Raw genomic sequence first — 23400 nt, forward strand, 5'->3', positions numbered from 1 at the left:
ATATTTGAAGAGAATCTTTGCCTCATTCCTCATCCTTCTTAAGCTGGGGTTTCCTTGCCATTAACAAGTGGGGCAGTTTTACCCGTGGTGACAGGAGAACTTGCCATAATTAGGTTTTAATTGCCACAGGCTTGTAGACAATCTGAGATAATTAGTGGGGCCACAGCTCGGCAGGGATTTGCTTGAAGGATACTTTGACCCTTTGGTCTCATTGGTTCCACATCTTGGTTTATTGCAACTGAAAATAATAAACAGCATTCAATGAAACTCCAGCAATAATAATGCATCCCAAATGTCTATTTTTGCTGTGCCCCCAAGACAGAAATAATATTAAAAGAGGCTGCAAAGCTTCTCTTCCCAAGATCTTCTCAGTCCCCAGCAGCTGCGTCCTGCTGGTGATGGTGGATGGGCTCGTTTTGGGGTGATGGTCTCCATCACCAGCATCCCATAATGGCCCAGGGCAACATCAACAGGACTGGGAGCAGGATAAAAGCCCTTGCAGAGATGCAAATCCAGGATCAGGGATGGCCCGGATGTCTGTGCCAAGAGGTCACGGTGCTGTGGCTCAAGCACCACCAAGGTTTGGGGAGCAATGGTGATCCCATAGACACCACTGGGTCCATCCCACAGGGCTCTCAGGACACCAGCAGTCACAAGGTACCTGTCTTCCCTTGGGTGGACACAAAAACCAGCCACGAGCTTCCTGTGGCCACCACAGCCTCAGCAGACAACAGGGTTCAAAGCCCACCAGAAAATGGGAATATACTTGCTGCCGTAGCAGAGTGCCAAGAGCCTTTGCTGGGTTGTTAGTCACTGTGAATGACTACACCCTGCCCTAATATTTAATTTACAAAGGATAAACTTCCACTTGGATTAATTCAGCATGATGAACGCTGTGTAATTTGGAGAAGAAACGAGAGGGAAAAATTGCTGGCAGTTTGAGAAGTGAATTTGTAGCGAGCTCTGCCATCACCCTTTGGAACTCACACCGACAGAAGGGTTTGAGGAACCAGTGCAGGACAGAACTGGTGTCCTGCCCCACCAGGGCACGGGGCAGAAGCTGTGCCATCCATCACAGCACAGCCAAAATGCTCCCAAGAGGGTGATGAGGTCAAAGCAGGAGCCAGGCAAGCAGGATCTGTTCAGAAAGGAGGAAGGGAATGCCCTCAGCAGCATCTGCTCCAGAGGGACAAGAATGTGGCGATTCATGCCCAGCACAAGCCGGCTTTGTCCTGGATCACCTCAGGCTCACCCTTCCTCAGGCCACAGCCTGGGAATGCCATCTGGCTTTGCAGGCCCAGCCCCAGGACCTCAGTTAATCCCTTGAAGGCTGCAGATGTGTCAGAATGCCTCCCCCTGACCCCTTCTTTTGGGACAACAGAGGCAGCCTCCATCCCGGGCTCCATGCACCCCCTGCTCTCCAGTGCAGTCTCCCAGGAAAATGATGCATCCAGCAGGAGCCAGGCAGATGGTTTGTGGAAGCTGTGCTGCTTGGTTGTCTGTCACAGCCCTCTGAGAGTTTATTTTCAAGACTGAGGGTGTTTTTTCAATACCTAAGGACCAGAGAGCCTTCCTTAGAAACAGCATGGGCCTGTGTGTTGTTCAGTCATCTCCATTCCTGGGCTGGCCTGGGTGGAGACATAAAACTGGGATGTTCCCTCACCAAAGGAGACCAAGCTCCCCTTGGCAGAGAAAATGCTTTGGTATGGGAAAAAAAATCATCCCTGTCCCTTAGCAATTTAAAACCTAGGGAAGGGGAGAGCCATGGGACAGGCAACCCCACTGACCATGTCCACATCCTAAAGCTCCCCAGCTCCCCAAATCCACTGCCCTGCCCTGCTCTGCTCAGGAGGTGGGTAGAGCTGAAGCAAGAGGGAAAGGCTCCCACAGCAGATCACTGCAGCTTTCTTACTATGGATTGCACTTCTAGACTCCAAGAATAATTTGGAAAATACCTCTAAGATCACCAACCCCAACTGTTCACCCAGGAAATGGGAATTTCTGCAGAGAAATAAGGGAAGGTGGCTGCATCCAGCTGCTCTGCCTCTCCCTGCTGCTAAAAGGCATCAGGGAGCTGCCTGACCTCAATATTTATAAATGGGATGAGCTGAGCAGAGCCCCAGGGCAGCTCCAATGATGGCACTTTGCTCCAGCCAGCTCTGGGTTCTGCTCCAGCACAGCCAGCAGCTGGAAAAAATAAATCCCATCTGGGTTTTCCACCATCAGCAAAACCCCTCTTAGAGCTCAGGGTGTGGAAAGGAGCAAAGAACTGGGGTAGCAGCAAGATGATTCCTGCAATTACATCCCTGGTTACCAACCAGAAACCAGAGCCCTTTTTGGCACCAAGAACTCATGAAGTTTTCAGAGGTTGGTGCTCAGTGGAGAAGCTGCCAGGGAACCAGTGGCTGGGTGGCCAAGGAAGCTCCCTGCACACAGAGAAGTTGGGTCTTTCACCACAAGGGATCATTGAATCCAACTCCTGGCACTCTCCTGTCCTGCCACCACCTCAGCAGAAGGAAGAGCACTATTATTTATTTCTAGGGGGTTTTAACCCATAATCCTTGCAAACCCTTAGCAGCCTCTGTCAGAAAGGGCTGTCCCTGCACACGAGGCAGTTTCAGACACAGATGAGTAAGGAGCAGCAGAGGGGTGATGGCTCTCAGGCTGGGGATCAGGCAGCACACAGCATTTGTCTCCACACAGCCAGACAGGAAGGGTGAGGACTCTGGTTAGTCACTGGAGTTCTTTGGAGCAAGGCACCCCTCCCTGCTTGAGGAAAACACAATCTCACTCCCAGGGGTAAATCTGTAGAAAAGAAACACATGAAGCTTTCTGAGGATAGCAGGGTTTTTTGGACCTGTCCATCTACCTATTACCCTATTTGGGCTGACATCTGGGGACAGGTGGAAAAGAGGGATACACAAAGCCACTCCCACCCAAACCCCTCTGCTCACAGCATCTCACAGGCGCCCAGTCTGAGGTAAAATCCAGCACACTCCAAGGGGTTTATTCAATCACTGTTTTAATGGACTTGAACAGACAACACCGTTTCCATAGCAAAGGATCATCAGCCCCACCTTGTACAAAAACAGAGTTTAAAAACATAAAAGGAACACAACCTTAAAAAAAAGCCCAAAAATGGGTATTTGTTTTTTAAAAAATTATACAAAAACACCTCTGCCTCCTCACACTTTTCCTGCCTCCTGGAACTTCTTAAACAGGGGTTCATCAGCCCGCAGGGGGAAGGTCAGAGCCCGTTTCTGGTAGTACATGGAGTCCATGGCTAGGTTGTCAATGACATCAACCAGGAGATGGGCTCTCTCCACAGAGCTGCCTGGTGCATCATAGCCCAGGGCAGTGAAATGCACGTGCAGGTGGTAGTAGGAGGGCTGGTAGTGCAGGTAGATCCGCAGCTGGGAGCCGGGCACGCCGAAGCGCTTCACTATGGCCTCCTGCAGAGGGGAAACAGAGCTCAGCACTGGCAAAACCTTGGAATGGATGGGGGAGAGCATCCCTGGATGGCAGGAAAGGTGTAGAGAAAGGTAAAAGGGAGTTCAGTTCCCTCACAGCAAGGGAAAGGGGGAAGTTTGGAAGGACAGAACTCTTCCCCACCCTCCATTTCAGCCTCTGTGGGGACACAGCAAGACCTCTGGCTGCCTCACTTTTATCTCTCCATGATGGGATGTGCTATCCACCCCTATCATTTTCCCTTTCACCCTTATCACTCCAACTCACTGGAAAAGTAACAGGGATCCCTTACCAGCCAGTGTAATTAAAGCTATGAACAGCAACAGCAAACTCCAGCACGCTGGCTCCGCTCGCTGCAATCCCCTGACTAATCTCTTAATTAATCTCCCACCTTCCCTAGTGCAATTACTTTCCAAATGCTAACACAGTGAAAGAAAGAGAAGCTGCTGCACATCCATCTCCCAAACACACCCTGTGGAAAAACACATCAGCCAGTGAGAACAGGCAAAGGGATTGGGATGGGGTTGTTAATATGAAGAGTTCACTGCTAACAGGAAGTATAGAGCATTCCTACAGCACCTGGACGTGGTATGATCTGGGGAAGGTGCTGATGGAGAGCAGGAGCCAGGCTGCCCAGGCAGAGAGGGCAACACAGCCCTGTTTCATGAGTCATTATCGCCTGAGGAGCAGTCCCCAGCAGATGCTGTGCCAGAAAACCCAGGGCGTGCCTTTGCAGAGGCAGCTGAGCTCTCCCTGGCCAGGGCAGCAGCGTGGGACCAGGCTCACACTCACCTTCCCTTCCTGCAGGACGTTCCTCAGCAGCGGGAGGTGCTCGGCCGTGAGGTCCCGCAGGGATTTGATCTCGCGGCGGTGCACGAGGGCGATCAGGTACAGGTCATCCAGCTGCAGGGACACAGCAGGGCATGGAGGGGACACACAAACAGCACATGGAGACAGCACTGCTTTGGGCCTGACACACCATTCACAGCTGCCCAGGCTGTTATATAGGGATCCTGGTGCCATACGGGGACATTTGTGCCACACAGGAATGCTTGTGCCACACAGGGACATTTGTGCCACGCAGGGTTATTTGTGCTACACAGTTATTTGTGCTGCACAGGGTTATTTGTGCTACATAGAATTATTTGTGCTGCACAGGGTTATTTGTGCCACGCAGGGATATTTGTGCTGCACAGAATTATTTGTGCTATACAGGGATACTTGTGTTGCACAGGGATATTTGTGTTACATAGAATTATTTGTGCTGCACGGGGTTATTTGTGCTACACAGGAATATTTGTGCTGCACAGGGTTATTTGTGCCATGCAGGGATATTTGTGCCACGCAGGGTTATTCGTGCTACACAGAGTTATTTGTGCTGCACAGGGTTATTTGTGTTGCACAGAATTATTTGTGCCATGCAGGGATATTTGTGTTACACAGGGTTATTTGTGCTGCACAGGGTTATTTGTGCCATACAGGGATTCTTGTGTCATACAGGGATATTTGTGTTACACAGGGATATTTGTGTCATAAAGGGATTCTTGTGTCATACAGAGATATTTGTGTTACACAGGGGTTCTTGTGTCATACTGGGATACTTGTCTTCAACAACCACATGGGGCTGAATGTCCCAGTATGGGATGAGCTCACCCACAATCCCACTACACCTTAAAGCATCATTTCTGGGTTTTGTCCAGAAATGGCCAGAAGAGAACAGCCTCATCCCAAGCCATAAACAGTGGGATCACAAATACTTTCTCAGCATTAGAGGCAGATGGAGCGACCAGCCCTCTCATGCTGTGAGCATTGCACTTGGTGCTGCCCTTCCCACCTTCACATCTTCCTGAGCACCTCAAAAATGCTTTCTCTGTATGACTGGAGGCTGGAGACCAGGTGCAGGGACCCACCCAGACATGTAGGGTCACTAAGCCCCTGCCAGCACCCCCATGCACAGCCCACAGCCTCCTCAGTGACAGCTGACCTGCAGCACACTCAGATGAGCATTTACAGTGAACCACTGTGGAGAGCCACGAGCCTACTGGGGAAATGACAATAGTGATGCTCTGGAGAGGTGCACCTTAGGCTCTGGGCATTCCTCACACCTCAGGGTGAGCAAAGAAGCTTCCCCCATGGTGCTCTGCAGCACTATGTTAATTTGTCCCAGTTCTGTCCTCCCCGTTGGCCTTCCCTAACCTTTTTACCCTTTTATGTTCATGCCCTGGTAAGTTCTCCCTTCCCCATTACCCCATTGGTTTGTGTAACCCTGTCCATCCACCCCGGCATCCCCTGTGTACCACCCCTGAGCCCTCAGACCATTGGATCCCTGAGGCTCTCCTCTGCCCCCTCTTTCCCTGGATTTATACCCTGGATCCTTCCTTTGTCTTTGTCCCCTGCACCCCTTCAGCATGTTAGAGCTCCATGCCTGGACCCTCCCGTGCCTTCCCAGCTGAGCTGCTGTGTCTGTGTGTGTGTGTGAGAGAGTGAGTGAGTGTGAGTGTTGAGTGTGATGGTGTTCTTGTGGCTCCTGCCTGTTGGTCTCAGGAAAGGTTGTGTCCACCACCATGGACCACAACAAACCAGAGCGGCTAAAAACTGAAACTGAAACCTTCCCCAGTGATAAGCTCACTACTTTTCCACTGTGCAAACAGCTGGCCACTTTTGAATCACATCAGTTCTATAAATAACAATTTTCAAGGCCTAACTGGTCACTGTACAAACCCAGGGCAGCTAAAATATGTCCCTTGAGCAGCTCTCAGACAAACCTCTGGCACCCCCTGAAGCGCTCAGCACATTCCGTGTTTAACACGACACAAAGTTGTGGATCACTACACTTTAAAAAAATAAAAATCTCAATCTCCTCCAGCTCAGTTAGTGGCTTTATAATATAAACAGTGGAAAGTAAAGGGTTTGGATATTCGAGATCCAGCAGATCTCTTCAGGGCTGTGAGAAACCCAATGCAGCTCTTGGAAATAGATACTGGTCTCAGAGGATGCTCTCAGAACCCTTCACAAAGCTCTTGAAGCACAGAGCTGTTCCTGCACCCAGCCAGCACAGCCATGCTCAGGGTTCCATTTGATTCCCATGCACAGCTCCAGAAAAAGACAGTGTATCAGCTTGTGCTCTTTGGCTCCAGGCTGCCTGATGAGAGGAAAAGCAAACAGCTCTTCTCCTCAGAACAACATCTGCATGTTGCTGTTTGAAACAAATAAGCCTGTTGCTAAAAAGGCCTGGAATGATGTCATGCCAGGCATCGCTTCAGGCAACGCCTCAGGGCTCCTGCAGATTTGAGACCAACGCAAAAGTTGTGAAAGAAAAAAAAAACAAAAAAACCAAACAAACCCACCCCCCAAAAAAACCCCACCAGCCCAAAAAACCAATTCAAACCATTATCAAGGTTGGGCAGCAGCACTCAGAAGGCTGAGACCAGCAGATCTCACAGTGCTAAAGGGAATTTCCCCCCCCATCCCAGTAGTCTGAAATAACTGCAGGTGAATTCATAGATCTGTGGGCCAGGGACTAAAGGAGTGAGGCCACACTGCTGGAAGGACTTCTGAGGGAGAGGCCTGCTGGGAGCTGCATCTCACCATCTCACCTCCCTGATTTCATTCAGCAGCCTTGCCTGTCGGGTGGGATGTGGCAGAAGGAACCTGTGTTCCCTGGCAGCCCCGGGGCTGACAGGATCAGCTCTGGCTCAGTGCCACCCACAGCCAAGAAGAAATTCCTTGGCTCAAAGGCAACCTGGATGCTGTCTGCCTGTCTGGGAAGGAGACCAGCAGTGCAAAGGAGCCCAGATAGCTCCAGGGATGACTGGGGTGCAGACAGCAGCCCAGCAGTGGTGGAGAAGTCCAGAAGATCCTGTTCAGCACTCCAAAAGGCAACAGGAACATGGGGAAACCTCTCCTACGGACAAATCCTACCAGTGAGGCACTCCCTGACCACGCCAGCTGGGAGATGTGGATGCAGCAGGTGTTTAGAGAAACCCAAAGCACAAATCTTAGCCCATCTATGATTTTAGCCCAATCCTGATGTGAGTTGCAAAGCTTGGTTGCAGCACACAAGGATATACACCAGGGCTTTGCTCACAGCAAGGAAAGGGACAACAGGCTGCATGTTTTTAAATACTGCTCCACTGGGAGGGCACTGAACAGGGCACATCCTACAAGCTGGACATGTATCCCCCCGTGCTGCAAAATCTCATCAGGAAGAAGGCTGTGCCTCTGGTGACCAACTGGAAATTCGAGCTCAGCTTTCCCATCATCTCTTGACAGGGGATTTCTGGAGTAAGTGATGTGCAAGGAATTCACAGGGAGCAGACACTGCCCTGCAGGAACTCCCCGAGACAGCTCAGCTCTGCACCACAAACAGCTGCTCCCTGCACACACACACAGGATGGAGCTGCCCACCACCAGCCTTCTGTTCCCATTTTTTGAGTTTTAATTTCCATTTCTAAGTCTTAATCATACAACAACTCTCCCCACATGCCCCCTGCAGAAGCATATGAGGATCAGAAACATGATGGGAACTTTTTTTGATGCCACCAACTTCAAGGGAGGGGTGTGTGTATGGAGTTTTACCTCCCCAAATTTAAAGCACAAAAGGGAGCCAGAACCCAAGAAATAATTCTCAATTTAGGATTACAGCCTGGTCTTAGAAATCGCTTTCACCAAGTGGCTACTCCCACAAGGGGTAAAGCAGCTGCTCATGAGCCAAGAACCGTCTGTTTAACACTGTGGAGGAGAGTTAATTGCAGCAAAGGACAACACAGCTGCCTGGTTTGCACCTCAAGTCAAGGTTTGCAAAAAAAAAAAAAAAACCCAAAAAATCAGACGAGTTCAGCAGAAGAAATACACAGGGTTTTGGGTTGAACACATCCTGACAACATTTGGGTTGATATGGACAAGTGAAAGTAAACCTAATAAATAGATCTCAGCCTGGGTCTGCAGCATTCCTAATCAGCTTGGGCTAAAAGGCCCTGGCAACATCATCACTAACAACAGTGTGCACAGAAACCCACTCAGACTCTCTCAGGGCGCTCTTAGTAGTCTGAAAGTGGACATTTCCTCTGGATTACCTTCAGATAGGCAGCATTAGAGGAGCAAACCAACCTGGTTTTGATTCCACTTTAAATCTGGAACCAGAACAAAGCCATTGGAAGGATCTGGGTTTTCATGGACGATACGATCAGCCTCAGCTTTCTTCTCCAGGATATTATACACCCACTGAAAGAGAAAGATGTGATTTAGAAGTCAGCCAAGAATTAAAAAAATCAACACCTCAGGAGCATTTACCCTAGCTCATGGATTACTGCACATTCTCTGCAACTAGAATTTATAGAAAAAACCTGCCAATTTTATTTTAAATGACCAAATAATTTGTAATTAATTAGCCATAAAACACTTCATCAACCAATAAACTCCAGAATATTATAAGCACTTCAGTAAAAAGCAGTGGAACCCAGCTCTTGTGGGGCTCAGCACACACCTCTTGTAGCACCATGGGGCTGTTTACATCTTTTTTACCCCCCAAGCTGCAGCAAAATCTTTACAATCAGGTCTGGGAAGGGAACTTGGCTGATTTTGTTCCTTATTCAAAGAGGAAGGAGCAGAGTTGGATGTGGCTCTGGCTGCTGGCAGCTCTCTGCAGGGATACCAAAGGCCTGTGTTTTTTTGGGCAATGCATGTCTCTTGGCTCCCTGGCTGATTAGAAAACAGCTCACCACTCTTCTTCTTCCATACTTAAGGTTCCAGCCTCCAGCCTGCCTGTAATCCCTGCTCTGGTTATCCCCCCGTGCTCCTCCTGCAAGGCAAAGCACCATTCAGAGAAGAGTTATGGCAATGGAAGATACCAGGGATAAGTGACAGAGTAAGACCAGAGAAAAGTATCTTTGCTCTCCCTGGCTTCCAATCTCAGCTCCAGCATCCTTCTTTACACTTCCAAAATGCATGTTATGCTCTAGCTTAAGCCTAGCTTAAGTACTGGACTGGCAAGAGAGTCCTCAGCCGGGTCCTTGCAAGGTGGTAATACAAGGCAGCAGGAAATTGCTAAAGTTTGGAAGCTGAAAATGTTTGGAAACATCATTTTCCTCACCAAATATAGGTCTGAAATATTCTGGCTGCCCCAGGTGGGTAGGGAAGGTGCAGCCAGTTTCATAAGTACACCAAATGAGCTGGGCTGGAATCCCTCTCAGATACTTTGGGGGAAATCCATCAAGAGTTTCAATAAACACTTAGGATTGCTGCAAACTGACCTTAATACATCTGGAGGGAAAAAACTACTTCTCGTCCTTTGATCTGGGATTTTTGGCTTAAATTGCTATCTTTTCTCCTTAGCATCATCTTAAGAGATTAGATTCTTCAAGAGATTCTCAAAAGCATTGCACAAGCTCCCTCTGTTCCATAACCCTGGGAGGGAAGTTCAGAGGGAAGCTCAGCAGAAAATTGACATTTGCCTTTTGTTGGGATTTTTAAGCCTGCTCTGATCACAAGTGCCAAGCTATCAATGCCCTAAATAAGTTCACAGATCAGATGAGCTGAATTTTAAACCCAAGGCTGCCTCGTGATGGGCAGGTCCTTGGCTGACTACTCCCAGCACAAGCAGAACACATGTCCAGGGACTGGCACCACAATAAAACCATTATCCTGAAAGCATCCACACTTTGTATCTTCCAGCAGGAAACACAGACGCCTCTGTAGTCCCCTGGTATTTGTCACCCCTCACATTTCCTGTTCCACTTGGCAAAACCAGTTGGATAAAGACAAGGAACAGCATTATTAAATCCCAGAGGTCAAGGACTGACCCTGATTTCTCAGCAGATGCTCCTGATGGTCACCAGGAACATGTTTCCATGTACTGAAACCAGCTCACAAGCATTTTGAGCAAGAGGCAGAGTGAGAGCTCAAGCAATTCCTGAAGGCAGCTGCTACACTAGGAAACATAAAAAAATTTGGGAGCAAAAGCACAGAGAAAATATTCCATGAAGGCGGTGACCTGGTAGAAACACACACTTGCCTTTCTCCAGCTAATAAATGCTGCAGTTTAAGGCAGCAGGAAAGATGGGGGAAGGCAGGGGAGCATCCAAGGCTCTGGGTTAGTTTTGGGGAGTTATTTTTAATAGAGAGCCTCAGCAGCCCCAGGATTTGGTTTATTCTCCCTTCTGCAAAGGCTGACATGAATTGATCCCTACAGACTTGTATTCCTTTGGTCACTAAAGGAGAAGGACAGAGAGATGAACAGTTTAAAAGGATAAAGCCAAGGAAAAAGCTGGGGCTGCCTGGGGCAAGTAGCACACTAAAAGTAACATTTTCACCACATGGAATATGGACTGAGGGGCTGAATGGCAGGAGGAGTGAGTTGTGATGCAGAAATCCAAGCACATTCTGTGCCTTTCCATTTCCACAACAACCCAGAGACTCCTAAGAAGCCCAGTGAACAGCACCAATGCCCAGGAAGCCAACCTTGGAAAGGAGAAACAAACCTCAGAGTTCCTCCAGAAACCTTGGGAAAGGCAACCTCAAGTCTGGCTCCAAAGCAAACAATTTCTGCAAAGATGGAAAAGGATGTCCCAGCCAACCAAGTAAGAGGGGACAGCACCACAGAGCTGACAACACAACCAACAGGGAGATGGGGCAGAACACTCCCAGCTCTCCAGCCTGGGCTTCAGAGAAGCCTTCTGACAGCAGCATTTTGACAGAGGAGACCAAAGACATCTGTGTCTGCAGGAGAGGGCGTGGTACCCATACCTGGATGCTGAAGCTCTGGGACTGGATGAAGGGCAGAGTTATGTTCTTGTAATCCTCCCAGGTCTCACGGATGAGGTGCACTTCCTGACGGAGATATTTCTGGATGTGTTTCTCCGTGGCAGGGTACACTACTGTGGCTTTGATCTCTAGGAACAAACACAGTGACTGAGTTACCAACCACGCTGCTTCCTTCAGTCCCCAACAAATCTGTTTTCCCTTCCAAAAAATGCCACACTATGACATTTTGAAGAGAGGGTGAGGGAGAATGGACATGGAAAGCAAACAAGTGCTTTAACCTCCTGCACTGCTGCTGCTTTTCTGGAGGAAGAAAAAGCCAAGGGCACAGCCAGGGCCTGTCTTTCCAGTTCAGGTGGAGGAGTTTGGTGTCTGAGTTTTTCCACACTCGCTCTTTCGTGCCTATTAGCAACACTGGGGCAGAGGTGGGGCTCCCAGGGCAGCGTTTATGTGCAGTCAACAACCAGGACAGAAACACCACCCTGGGGACAGAGACACATCTTCTTCATACTTAAATTCAAAGCTCACAGGACGCACCCAGCAACTTCATTCAGACACAAACCCAGATGAATTCCAAGGAGTAGCTTCTTCCCAGAGCTCAGTCAGAGTGCTTGGCCTCAAGCCCCAAGTACAGGAGGCAGAGAAGTCAAAGGCACAGGGACAGATCGAGAGCAAGCAACGTGAGCTGATAGGTCAACACAGCCCCGGATGAGCCAAGGGAAGAAGGTTGAGTGACCCTCTGCCCAAAATAAGCATTTCAGTATTTACCCTGGCAAAAAGAAAACATTTTCTGTTTGCCTCAAGACTGGGACTTTGCTGGGTAATTTTTGTGGCATTGAACAGGATGCAAGTGCTCACCTTGTCAACCTGGCAGCTGTGATGTCAGCAGCAGCACATCCTACCCACAGGGCCAAAACACACGGAAACACATCCGTCTTTGGCCAGGATTGGATGTGTGATACAGAGCCTGCCACAAGGTGCTCCAAGGGCACAGGAGTGTCTCTGCCTTCCCAGCTGACAAAGCTGCTATAAACTTCAGTGCATGAAGGAGGAAAGCCCCATGAGCCTGAGCAAACCCCAGGCAGACCAGACTGAGGCAAGTGACTGGGGCACTGTGAACACTGCAGTCTGTGCCCAGGGTCTGACACAGAAAATCAGGGGCTGCACACACAGCAGGGCACCAAAGCTGTGCTTCATGCCTTAAGTACGTATACAGGCTAGCTAGACACTGAATATAAACACCTATTTGTTCCCAGAGCCAGGATTTAGGATGGTTTGAGTCTTTTTTAGTTTTCTGCTTTCTGTTTTTTTAAGGGCAGCGCTGCACAATCTGAGAGACTCTGCCTTTTCATTCCATGCCAAACCCAGCTTAATGAAATCCACAGGAAAATGCTGGTAACATGAAATATGAAAATGCAAACCACAAGGGCAGTCTGGTCTGATTCCCACCATACACATGTTCAAACAAGGTTGTTTTCCAGGACTCAATTAGCACTTCTAGCAGGATGATGTAATACCAAAGAAAAAAAGACAAGGCTGTAGCTCTCCTCGCTTAAAAAGATCAGCAAAGCACTGGGGAGAAAACAAAAAAGGCAAAAGATAAAATACCACAGCCAGCCTCAGGCTGAAACTTTCACAATTTGATTTCATATCCCAAAAATAGAGCAAGAACTGCAGCAAGAGCCCCTCAGTGCTGGGTGGTGATAACCACAGTGCGTGGGGGTGCAGGAGACCCATAATGGCTTCCCTGGCACCTCCCCAACTAGGGGGTGGCTGCTCATGGTGAGGAGAGAGCTCAGGGTGCTTTAAATGAGAGATCATAGGACTCCTTAATGTGCAGCTGCAGCTGAGCAGATGTTTGGAAGAGAAGGCAGGGGGAAAGCTGTGGTTCACTTATGATTATTTCTCTTCTAAAGGTCTCATCAACCCCAAAATGCCCCAGCGATGCTAATTAGCATCAATCACTGCAGCCAGAGAGGCTGTTTGATACCTGCTCAGAGCCTGACAGTCCTTAGGAGCTGCACACAGGATGCCAAGTCACAGCTGAGCCCGGGCTCGGCTGCAGGAAACATCCACAGCAAGACCAGGCTCGCCCCAAAACCTTTCCAGTGCTGGCACACGGCCACACTCCGGTTTCCAAGCCTGCTCCTGGCAGGCTCCACGTGCACCGGAGCAGCACGTACACCGTGGGGCACCCAAAGCCTGCCCCAGCCTGGAAACGGGGGTAGGGAACTGCTGGACATGTGATGTGGGTTCCTAAGCTGGCTGAAGCGTCAGGGATTGTCTCTGCTCACATCTGACTCTCATCAGCCAGCCTGTTCCTGAACGCCGGCCCGGGGCCACCACAGAGCAGCTGTGGTTTATTCTGGAAGACAGGACTGACCATCAACTAACTGGAGGTTATAAAAAGCCAGGAGGTTTAATTGAAGGAACCTGGATGAGCAGGAGGCAGAGAACAACTGCCCAGGCTGGTAACTCTACGACAGGCACTTGAGAGGAATCACCACAGTGCTATGAAACTGCCCAGGAGAAAAGGAGGCTCAGATTGACCAGGCACACACTTCTCCCCTCTCCTGCTAAAAACAAGAGAGGAAAACACAACCCAAGACAAAAGGAAAATCAGAACACCATTTGGGGAACTTAAGGGAAAAAGGGCTGGAGGCAGCTGCTATCAGAAGGAGAGGATGAAACATGAGCAGAGAGAGCTCGTGCAGGTAGGAAAGGGCACACCGAGCTCACTAACAATGCCTCATCCCCTTCTGTGCCACACTGTCCCCAGGCTCTGCCAAAATCCCACTCCAGCTCAGCACATCAGTGAGGAGAGGCCTCACACTCTCTTCTCCCACCCCACTGCAGCATTAGCACCTACTGCCAGACTGCTTCAGACAGATGTAACCCTGCCAGGGAGCCAGGAGAAGCACACAGGGCAGGCACAAGCCATTTCTCCTTTTGGGCAGGGGTGCTTTTTCCTCTCTTTGCTAGCAGGAAGCAGAGTTTTCGTTTATAAGCTCCCTAATCAACCTCACCATCATATGCAGGAAGGTGCCAAGGCCAGGGAACAACAGGCAAGTCGACATTTGAGCTCTTGCAGGTTTTTTTTCATCTTTCCTGCTGCACCCAGCTCTGAGCTGTCTTCTCATCAGTTGGGAAGACAGAACTTTGCAGGCAGCCCTAACTAAATACACAGTGCCCTAAGTAAATATCTAACACACAACCTCCCCCTCTGCATGAACAGCCTCTGTTTGGTTTTATGGTCACAACTGCAGAGGAGTCACACAGGAACAGTGGATTCCAACCCAGCCCCAGCCAGGTGTGCCCATGGCTTTGTCCCAGACAGCTGGGACACTCTTAAGTGAATGAATTAAAGCTGCGAAGGATAAAGCTTGCAAGAGCTCACAGTTTCCAAGGCCAGCACATGCCAGGGCAAGCCAAGAATGCTGCCAGGGACTCAGCTAAGGCTGCCTGGGCCCTGGGGCTCGTGCCAGGACTTGGGGTGCTCAGGGGACTTTAGCTGTAACAGGCACGGCAAAAAGGAAAGTTGCAGCTTACCACCCCTGCAAAACACAGAGCAAAGCACAATGACACCCCCCAGCATCCTCCAAACCACCCCACATGCTCCCACAGCTTCAGGCTCGAGCTTTTTATTTTAAGTGTAAATGCAAGAAGTTTCTTTGGCTGGGCAAACCCCAGAGGCAGGCAAAGTATGGAGACTGAGGGAGAAGAACCAGCCTTCCCACTGCAGCTCCTGCAAGTTTCTCCAGCTCCTCACTGCCCGAAACCAGATTCTTTTTGGGATATGGATTACTTCCTGAATGACTGAAAACTTTCCTTCCACACTCTCCCATTTTTCCCACAATTTCTCCACCCCATGCTGGAGCAAGGGAGCCAGAGCTTCTCCTCTTGTGCTTGTTTTAAGATGTTTTTATCTTAAGATAAAAAGATAAGAAGCTTTGGCCTGCAGCCAGGGAGCAAAGACTCTTTAGAGGACTGACAAGAGCCCTTAAATCACACCAGCACAGCTTTGGAGAAACACAGTCCCACAGCAGCCAGGCACGAGGAGGCCACTTTTTGCCACAAACATCAAGCTTTCCTTGGCAAATGGGTGTGAGGAATTAGATGTTATCAGGCAACATGCATATTGAACCATCTGGCTTTTACAATCCAAACTTTGGTAGTGGAAAATTTTTCCCTTCCTGTGAGATCAGCCCTTGCTCTCCCTGCAGGGGAAAGCCAAGGCTGGGGTTCCTCTCACATCTAGGCTTAAACTGCCTTTTAAATCACAGCAACATCCAAAAAGTGGCCTTTATTTGAAGGCATGTTATTTTAGATGCACATGCCTGCCTTTGGTAGCAGCACAGTCACATCAGCTCTGATACACTACTCCCCACAAATTCACTAAGTCCCCTCTCCACACCCCACGGGTTTGGGTTGCCCTTCAGACAAACTCTGACCATTACTGGCTTGTCTGCAAATGTTATTTCCCATCTTAGCCTTGACACGTGCAGTAAAATCAATGAGATGAGCAAGACTCATCTGGTGCTGCCTTCACACCAGTGTGCTCCCAGACCTAAAAATCTCATCAGAGTGAAATTCCTCTTCCCCGAGTGAAATGTCCCTTCTGAGGTCAGAGGGGAGTCATTTGCTCAAGTAACATGCTTTGGCCTCCCTTTCCCTGTGTCACCATCCAAACAAGTCATCATTGATTGGGGTCTGTGCTGGTTTGAATGCACAGAGGGAGCAGCACCCAACTCTCTTCACAGAATGACCAGGTTGGAAGAGACCAAGATCATCGAGCCCAACCCAGCCCCAACATCTCAACTAAACCCTGGCACCCAGTGCCACATCCAGGCTTTGTTAAACACACCCAGGGATGGGGACTGCACCACCTCCCTGGGCAGCCATTCCAGAACTTCATCACTCTGTCTGTAAAAAACTTTTTCCTGATATCCAACCTGTATTTCCCTTGCTGCAGCTCAAGGCTGTGTGCTCTGGTTCTGTCAGTGCTGCCTGGAGAAAGAGCCCAGCCCCAGCTGAGCACAGGCACGTTTCAGGAAGGAAAGGAGGCCTATCTCTCTTGTAGAGAGTGATAAGGTCACCCCTGAGTCAGTCTCCTTTTGTCCAGGCTGAGCACCCCCAGCTCCCTCAGGGGTTCCTCACAGGGTTTGTGTTCCCAGCCCCTCTCCAGCCTCATTGCCCTTCTCTGGATGTGCTCCAGCCCCTCCATGTCCTTCCCAACCTGAGGGCCCAGAACTGGACACAGCACTCAAAGTGAGGCCTCACCAGTGCCAACTACAGAGGAAGAATGATCTCCCTGCTCCTGCTGGCCAACATGGAGGTGGGGAAAGAGTGAAGGAAGTCTCCAGCTGAATGAAGAGCCCCAGGTACCTGGGAGCACAAAGGCAGCACTGAGAAACAGGCTCTGGAGGCAGCTCCTCATGGCATCAGCACGAGTCACTTGGTCACCACTTCCTCTGCCTTGAGGTCTCTCTTACCTCACAGGCAAGAGGCTGAGTGTGGCAGGGTTCAGTTGCCCAGGGTGCTATGAAATCCCCCAGGTAAATTCCTTCATCACACAACACAGGACTGTTCCAAGAAACTGCTTAATGCCAATGTCTGGCCTTTTCTACAAAAGATTTTACTGTATCCTGTACCCAAGTGTAAACTTGCAAGGACCAGGAGATAAACCCCTGTCACAGACATTTCTTTTATGAAAAATCCTCTCTTAGGATTTTCCTGCTGGAGCTAAGAAGTTCAGCAACAAGACATAAACAACAGGTTATCTTCTGCTGTAGAATGCAACAGGTCTGTCTGGATTGGCCCAACTTGCATGTTTATAGTTAATGGCCAATCCAGAACTGAGATCTCTCGGACACAGTCCAAGAGAGCTGGTTTGTTATTCATTCTTTACTTCTCTTTTCTTAGCTTAGCAGCTTCTAGAAACTCTCTTTTCTTTTTCTTTTTAGTATAATATATGTATATATCATAAAATAATAAATCAAGCCTTCTGATCATGGAGCCCATCTCGTCTCTTCCTTCACCCAAACACCCTTGTGACCATCATCACAAACCCCTGTAACTCCAACCCTGCATCTAAGGAGCCAACAGACCTTGAGCAAAGGCTCCCTGGGTCTCCACATTATCACTGGACATCCCAGGTCAGCCAAACCCTGACTGCAGCCTTACAGGCAATTGCTTCTGTTTAGGTTTTTAAGCCACATTCCTCATGTCAACTGTACACTGTGTTCTTGGGCTGACTCAGCTCCAAAGGGTAAATTCCTTCTCCTCCTGACACACAGGGCAGTTTGCCCGATGCAAGCCCAGCTGTTCACCAGCAGCTCATGCAATGTGCCCAACAAACAGCTATTTGCTGCTAATTGCTTCAAAAAAGCCTCCTTGCTCTCCACTCTGACTTTGGGAGCTGGACAGCAGCTCCAGGGTCTACAGCCCCCTCCTGATCCCCTGCTTGGGGCTGCTCAGCATCCAGAACGACTTGAGAGGTGCCAAGGACAGGGGTGGGAAGCAAAGATGCACCACTGGGTAATATTACAAATATTGCAAAAAAATTACCTTTTAAAGACAGATTTAAAAGTCATTAAAAAGATAAAAGCTCAGCAGAAGAAAGCCAGAGGCTTCTTCCCCATTCAAACATGCAGAAGGGGCTTTGCACCTGGCATAAGCCTTAAAGAAAATAAGGAATTCTGTTATCAGAGCAATGTGGAGTTACACAGCACTGCAGCCAAGTGCTGTGAGGAAGGCAAGGAGAGCAGGGCTGAGCTGGAGGCAGCCCAGGGGATCTCAGTCTTGCAATGCCACCTCGTGGGAATCACTGCAACTCCTGCTGGGCTGGAACACAGCAGGCATCCAAGCAGGAGCTTTCCCAGCTAAAAAAGAGGGGATTTAACTCCTCTTCCAAAAACACCCTTGGTATTATGGTGTTTTCCTCAGACTGAAACTCATTGCAACAACAAAATCTTTAATGTTGAGTCCTTCACAGGAGACAAGGAGTTTTGCACAATTCAGGCTGACAGATCCAGACAGTGCTCCCTCCTACACCATGGGAACAGAGCTAAAACAAGAGCATTTTTGGAAAGGCACAAACATCCTGAAAATTTAACTTGGCCCTGCAACAACATCTTACTTAAGGGACTCAGATTAATTTTGACTGTTAAACCTGTTTGGGTGTTACTGTTTATGAAAGCATTGGCATGGAATTGATTACTGCATTTCTGGAATTTAAATCTATACCAGCATTCAGATGGAATTAATTGTGGAAGGTGATTCAGCTCTGCTCAGGTGAGACCCCACCTGCAGGGCTGCCCCCAGCTCTGGGGTCCTCAGTACAGGAAGAACACGGAGCCACTGGAGCAAGTCCAGAGGAGGCCATGGAGATGCTCTGATTGGAACAGCTCTGCTCTGGAGCCAGGCTGGGAGAGTTGGGAGTGCTCAGCCTGGAGAGGCGAGGGCTCCAGGGAGAGCTCAGAGCCCCTGGCAGGGCCTGAAGGGGCTCCAGGAGAGCTGGAGAGGGACTGGGGACAAGGGATGGAGGGACAGGACCCAGGGAATGGCTCCCACTGCCAGAGGGCAGGGCTGGATGGGATATTGGGAATGAGGAATTGTTCCCTGTGAGGGTGGGCAGGCCCTGGCACAGGGTGCCCAGAGCAGCTGGGGCTGCCCCTGCATCCCTGGCAGTGCCCAAGGCCAGGCTGGGCAGGGCTGGGAGCAGCCTGGGACAGGGGAAGGTGTCCCTGCCATGGGAGAGGGTTGGAACAAGACAAGCTTTAAGGTCCCTTCCAACCCAAAACAGTCTGGAATTCTGTGATTAAACTGAAGTGCCCAAAGACCAGCCCAGCTTTCCAGCAGCAGCTGGAAATCATCACCACATCAGGACACCTTCCCACTGGGACCAGAGTCCCCTCCACAGGGTGAGAGCCTTGCACTGCAGCCCCCCAACCTGCCCATCAGTCCTTGTCATACTTGGTTATCAGCAGAGTTTTATAACACACAGATGTGTGAAATCCTAAGGGGGATAGGGCTTATCTGCCCCAGCACTCAAGGTTACCAGCCCTTAAATCCTCCCTCAAATACAAAGTGCCTGTTCTTACCAGGTGACAAAAAAGCCCATGAGATGCCACCATGGGATGAGAAGCAGCTGCATGTGCCCTGCAGACTGTTTCAAGAGAAACATTCTGGAAGGAGACAACTCTTTCTCACCCAAGTAAGAGCACTGAGAGCACTGACAATCAGTCACACCCCTGAGCCTTTCTGCACCTTCCTGTACAAGGTCACCAAGCGATGGCCATTCAGCGCCTCATCAGCTGAGCCACCTGTCCATGGCATGGGAAAAACAGGATGAAACAGGGCAGCATTCAAAGCCTCAGGATGAGACAATGCCTGACATTGCCTTCAGCGTGGCAACAACCCACTGACCTCCCCTGTCGCTTTGATTTTTTAAGTTTTTCTGAGCCTTCTGATGTTGACATTCTTGTAACAAACTTTCTCACACACCTTCTGTAAATAACTCAATGTTTTGCATTCTTTTGTGGAGAAGGAGAAATTTGATGGACTGTTGGTTTGTCCAGCGTCATTGGAGAGGTGGCACTGTCACCCTCCAATCCACTGTCACTTTTAGAAAACTATAAATGTTGGAGTCAGAAAATAAACATCCCTTTTTTCTTCACCTTGAGAGCAGCAGTGCGTGCTTGTGTTCTTTGGTGTCCTATAGTGACAATCCCCACCTGGGCCAGGTGTGCTGCTGTCACCAAACCAGAGTGACACAGCCAGGTCCAGCAGTGGCACCTGCCCATCTCACTGCATCCTACCCTCTGGAATGGGCAGGAATCATACCCTGGCATCCCAGCTGCCCTCCCAGGATCCCTGGGCAGGGCTGAGGGCACTCACCACTCAGCTCTGGGGGAGGGCTCAGGTAGAAGGTGCAGTAAATGTCATTGTGCATCTGCAGCTCTGCGTGCATGGGCTTCTTCAGCAGGTCTGGGATCTTCTCCTCCTGGAATGGAGTCTTTTCCAGGATGACAACAGCATCTGTGCCCTCTCCAGAGAGGCCAATCCTCTGGAATACAAATGGATAAAGTCATCAGCAACACAGATCCAGCGCTGCGTAGACAGTCTGAGGTCAGGGATCACAGCAGACACCTCACAGCCCCCAGCCCTTGTGCCCAAAACCCCCTGTAGGACAGACACCCATTCAAAAACAAACAGCACATTTGCCTGGAAGCTCAGCAGGAATTTGCTCCCCACCAGGGAACACAGGTGGTTTTTGGGGTAGCTGGGGATGTGGACAATGACTCAGCCCATCTGCACCTCCCCGGATGCTCCCAGGTTTCCTGTTGACCCACAGCACCAATTTCATCTCTGACACTTCCCAGGAAGAGGGCAAAGGCAGGTGTGGGGATTTACATCATTGTCAGGGAGCAAGTTCTGGGGCAGGGGGCACCTACTGCTGCCCTGCTCCAAGGAACCACTGCCCCTGATCCAGAGGCCTCAGCGCGCTGGTTTTGGGAGGTGCTGGGTGTGGAACATCCCCTAGCCTCACTCCTGTCTGTACAAAACCCAGGTGAGGCCTCACCACACCAGCTAGGGAGAGAACCCTGTCAGCTTGAGAAGGAAGATGTGTGCTAATGCCTTTACAAACAGTTTGATGGGTGTTAATGACTTTGAAATGGCTCTTAATGTCTCTATTGACTTTGGGCAGTTTAGTTCCCGAATCAGATAGGGGTCTGCACAAGCCTGAACTTCTGAACTTTGGGGGAAAATTACAGGTGTAATGGGGGATATGGGGTAGGTGTTTTGGGAAGGCTGTACCTCCCTAGTAGCTCAGTCAATGGGGAATGGAAGAAGAAAACGTGGCCGGGAGTTAGGATAAAAGGGAGGCTGCACCCTCCAAACCTCGAGAGAGCAAACCCTGCCACCATGTGGCCCCGTGGACTCTCTCCCTGCACTGGAATAAAGCTGAAGGACGCCTCTATCTCCTTCTAAACATAAACCTCTGGCGTTTGTGGATTTTCCTGACACGCTCACAGGGCAGAGCAGCTGTGTGCCCAGTTGTTACTGCAGGAACCCACCGACTCGAGACCAAAGCAGCAGCCTGGAACCTCCCTGTCCACATCTCCTGCTTGGCTGAACATTTCAGGAGAGGGGCTGAGGCAGCTGCATGGTTCCCTCGCCGTGCACAACCCCAAGAATTACTGCACATTTTCCCGGAATGGCTGTACTATTTACAGTCCCAGAATCAGCACACTGTGTGAAATACAAAGCTGTGTTTCGTGTCAGGTACATACAGGCAATGTGTGTATTTGTGATTGTGATATGTGTGGAGACCAACAATGGGATAGCTGCAAATTCTAATAATAACTGAGGAAAGTAAAGCATGGAAGAAGGCCTTTGAACCTGTCTTTTGTTTGCAATTAACCTTAGTTGATTTAGGAGCATTGGCGTTAAAGCATTAAGGATGTTGCTTTTTCCATGCAGTTAAGCCTTAAAGAGTTCTGCAATAATAACCTTTTGAAGTATAATTTTAGAATATTGCTTGTATCCTTGAAACTATAGCTTTGGAATATACATAAAGGAAATATGCTTATCTCATGCCTTAATAAAGCAGAGAAAAACAACTTGAGAAAGGAAGATGAACATCAACTCAAGGATTTATATTTTGACCAAGGCAAGCTAGACATCACTGTTGTGAGATTTATAGTCCTTGCAATTAAAAGGTGGACCCACATCTGGGGAGCTGGACTCCACCAGATGGGATTCATCTTTCTTCTTTCGGAAACCAGACCACCACCACCTGGGATACTCCTTTTGGGATACATCCTGAGAAAAACTAAATCACAATCGTGTATAGAACTGTGAGGTAATAAAAAATTGGGAATGGAAACTTCTGATGAGTAAAAATTGGAATAGAAACTGCTGAGAAAGTTTATGAATACCCTTATAAATACCTGTGAGCCTCAACTATTGGTGTGCAGTTGAAGGGAAAACTTCCCCCACTGTACCCAGCGCTGTATTGCTCATACTTTACCACATTAATTAATAAATTAATTGCTGCTTGAATATTGGCCTAGTCAAGCTTCTTATAAATAAGAGCTGCTTGCAATCCAACGCCGCTTTATCTACCAAGCACGAACAACGTGCTGGAACCCAAAGGCACCAAATCATACCAACAAGAAAGAGGATTGCAATAAGGTCTGTAGCCACCTCCCCGGCCGCCAGCTCCGCCTGGTTCGGGCCGGGCCGGGCCGGGCTGGAAAAGCGGGCCGGGTTCGGGCCGGGCCAGGCTGGAAAAGCGGGCCGGGCCGGGCCGGGCCAGGCTGGAAAAGCGGGCCGGGCCGGGCCGGGCCGGGCCAGGCTGGAAAAGCGGGCCGGGTTCGGGCCGGGCCAGGCTAGGCTGGAAAAGCGGGCCGGGTTCGGGCCGGGCCAGGCTAGGCTGGAAAAGCGGGCCGGGCCGGGCCGGGCCAGGCTAGGCTGGAAAAGCGGGCCGGGCCGGGCCGGGCCAGGCTGGAAAAGCGGGCCGGGGCCGGGCACGGGCCGGGCCGGGCTGGCATGCCCGGGGGTGCCCGGGAGCTCGCGGCACGAGCTGCAGGGGGCGGGGCCTGCCCGAGCGCGCCGCCGGGGGCGGGGCCGGGCCCTCAGCGGGGAAGATGGCGGCGGGCGCGACAGCCCCCCCCCACTCCCCGGTACCTCCGCGTGCAGGAACACGATCTTGTCCCGCGCCGACTCCCGCAGGACGCGCCGCACCCGCAGGTCCGACAGCGTGAAAGCGGCGGCGGTCCCGCCTTGAGTGGCGGCCCCGCCATTTTTCTCCTCCTCCTCCTCCCGCTTCCTCTTCGGCTGCGGGCCCTCCGCCATGGCTCGCGCCCGCCCCCGCACTGCGCAGGCGCGGCGCCTCGGGGAGCGCTGGGACATGGCGCCCCCTGGCGGTTCGGAGGTCGCGCACCCCCGCGGCTCCTCCTCCCACAAGCACCCGAACCGGGGATTGAGACAAAAATACCGAACACCATCAAAATGTAAAACTTCTGCATTTTCGTAGTCGCAACGATTCCGTGCAGCGTCACTGCCTGCCTCATATCTTGTCCTGCCCACAGGCGCCCAGCAGGCACCTTGTCAGCTTAGTAAGGGTCCTGGAGCCCTCAGGACAGAGAATGGCAGCACAGTAAAGAG

The 23400-nt window shown here is 50.3% G+C and overlaps 1 protein-coding gene across 1 annotated transcript; it reads right to left on the reverse strand.

Moving 5' to 3' along the window:
• Positions 1 to 3005: 3005 nt before the first annotated feature.
• DCPS (decapping enzyme, scavenger) lies at positions 3006 to 23152 on the reverse strand. Its single transcript, XM_030964984.1, has 6 exons — positions 22921 to 23152; positions 20125 to 20293; positions 11212 to 11357; positions 8578 to 8691; positions 4261 to 4371; positions 3006 to 3452 (listed from the first exon to the last, which is right to left on the reverse strand). Exons 1-6 carry the CDS (start codon positions 23143 to 23145, stop codon positions 3186 to 3188), a joined length of 1032 nt encoding a protein of 343 aa, XP_030820844.1. The 5' UTR covers positions 23146 to 23152; the 3' UTR covers positions 3006 to 3185.
• Positions 23153 to 23400: the final 248 nt, after the last annotated feature.

This window comes from Camarhynchus parvulus, chromosome 24 (assembly GCF_901933205.1).
Source record: "Camarhynchus parvulus chromosome 24, STF_HiC, whole genome shotgun sequence".
Lineage (NCBI taxonomy): Eukaryota > Metazoa > Chordata > Aves > Passeriformes > Thraupidae > Camarhynchus > Camarhynchus parvulus.

Bases quoted from the DNA above. Each gene is read 5' to 3' on its own strand.
- DCPS (XM_030964984.1), bottom strand. From the start codon at position 23,145: ATGTCCCAGCGCTCCCCGAGGCGCCGCGCCTGCGCAGTGCGGGGGCGG. The intron at 4,372-8,577 runs GTTGGTTTGCTC...GTGTCCCTGCAG, and splicing joins TAAAGTGGAATCAAAACCAG to CTGGATGACCTGTACCTGAT. The intron at 3,453-4,260 runs GTGAGTGTGAGC...TCCCCTCTGCAG, and splicing joins ACGTCCTGCAGGAAGGGAAG to GAGGCCATAGTGAAGCGCTT.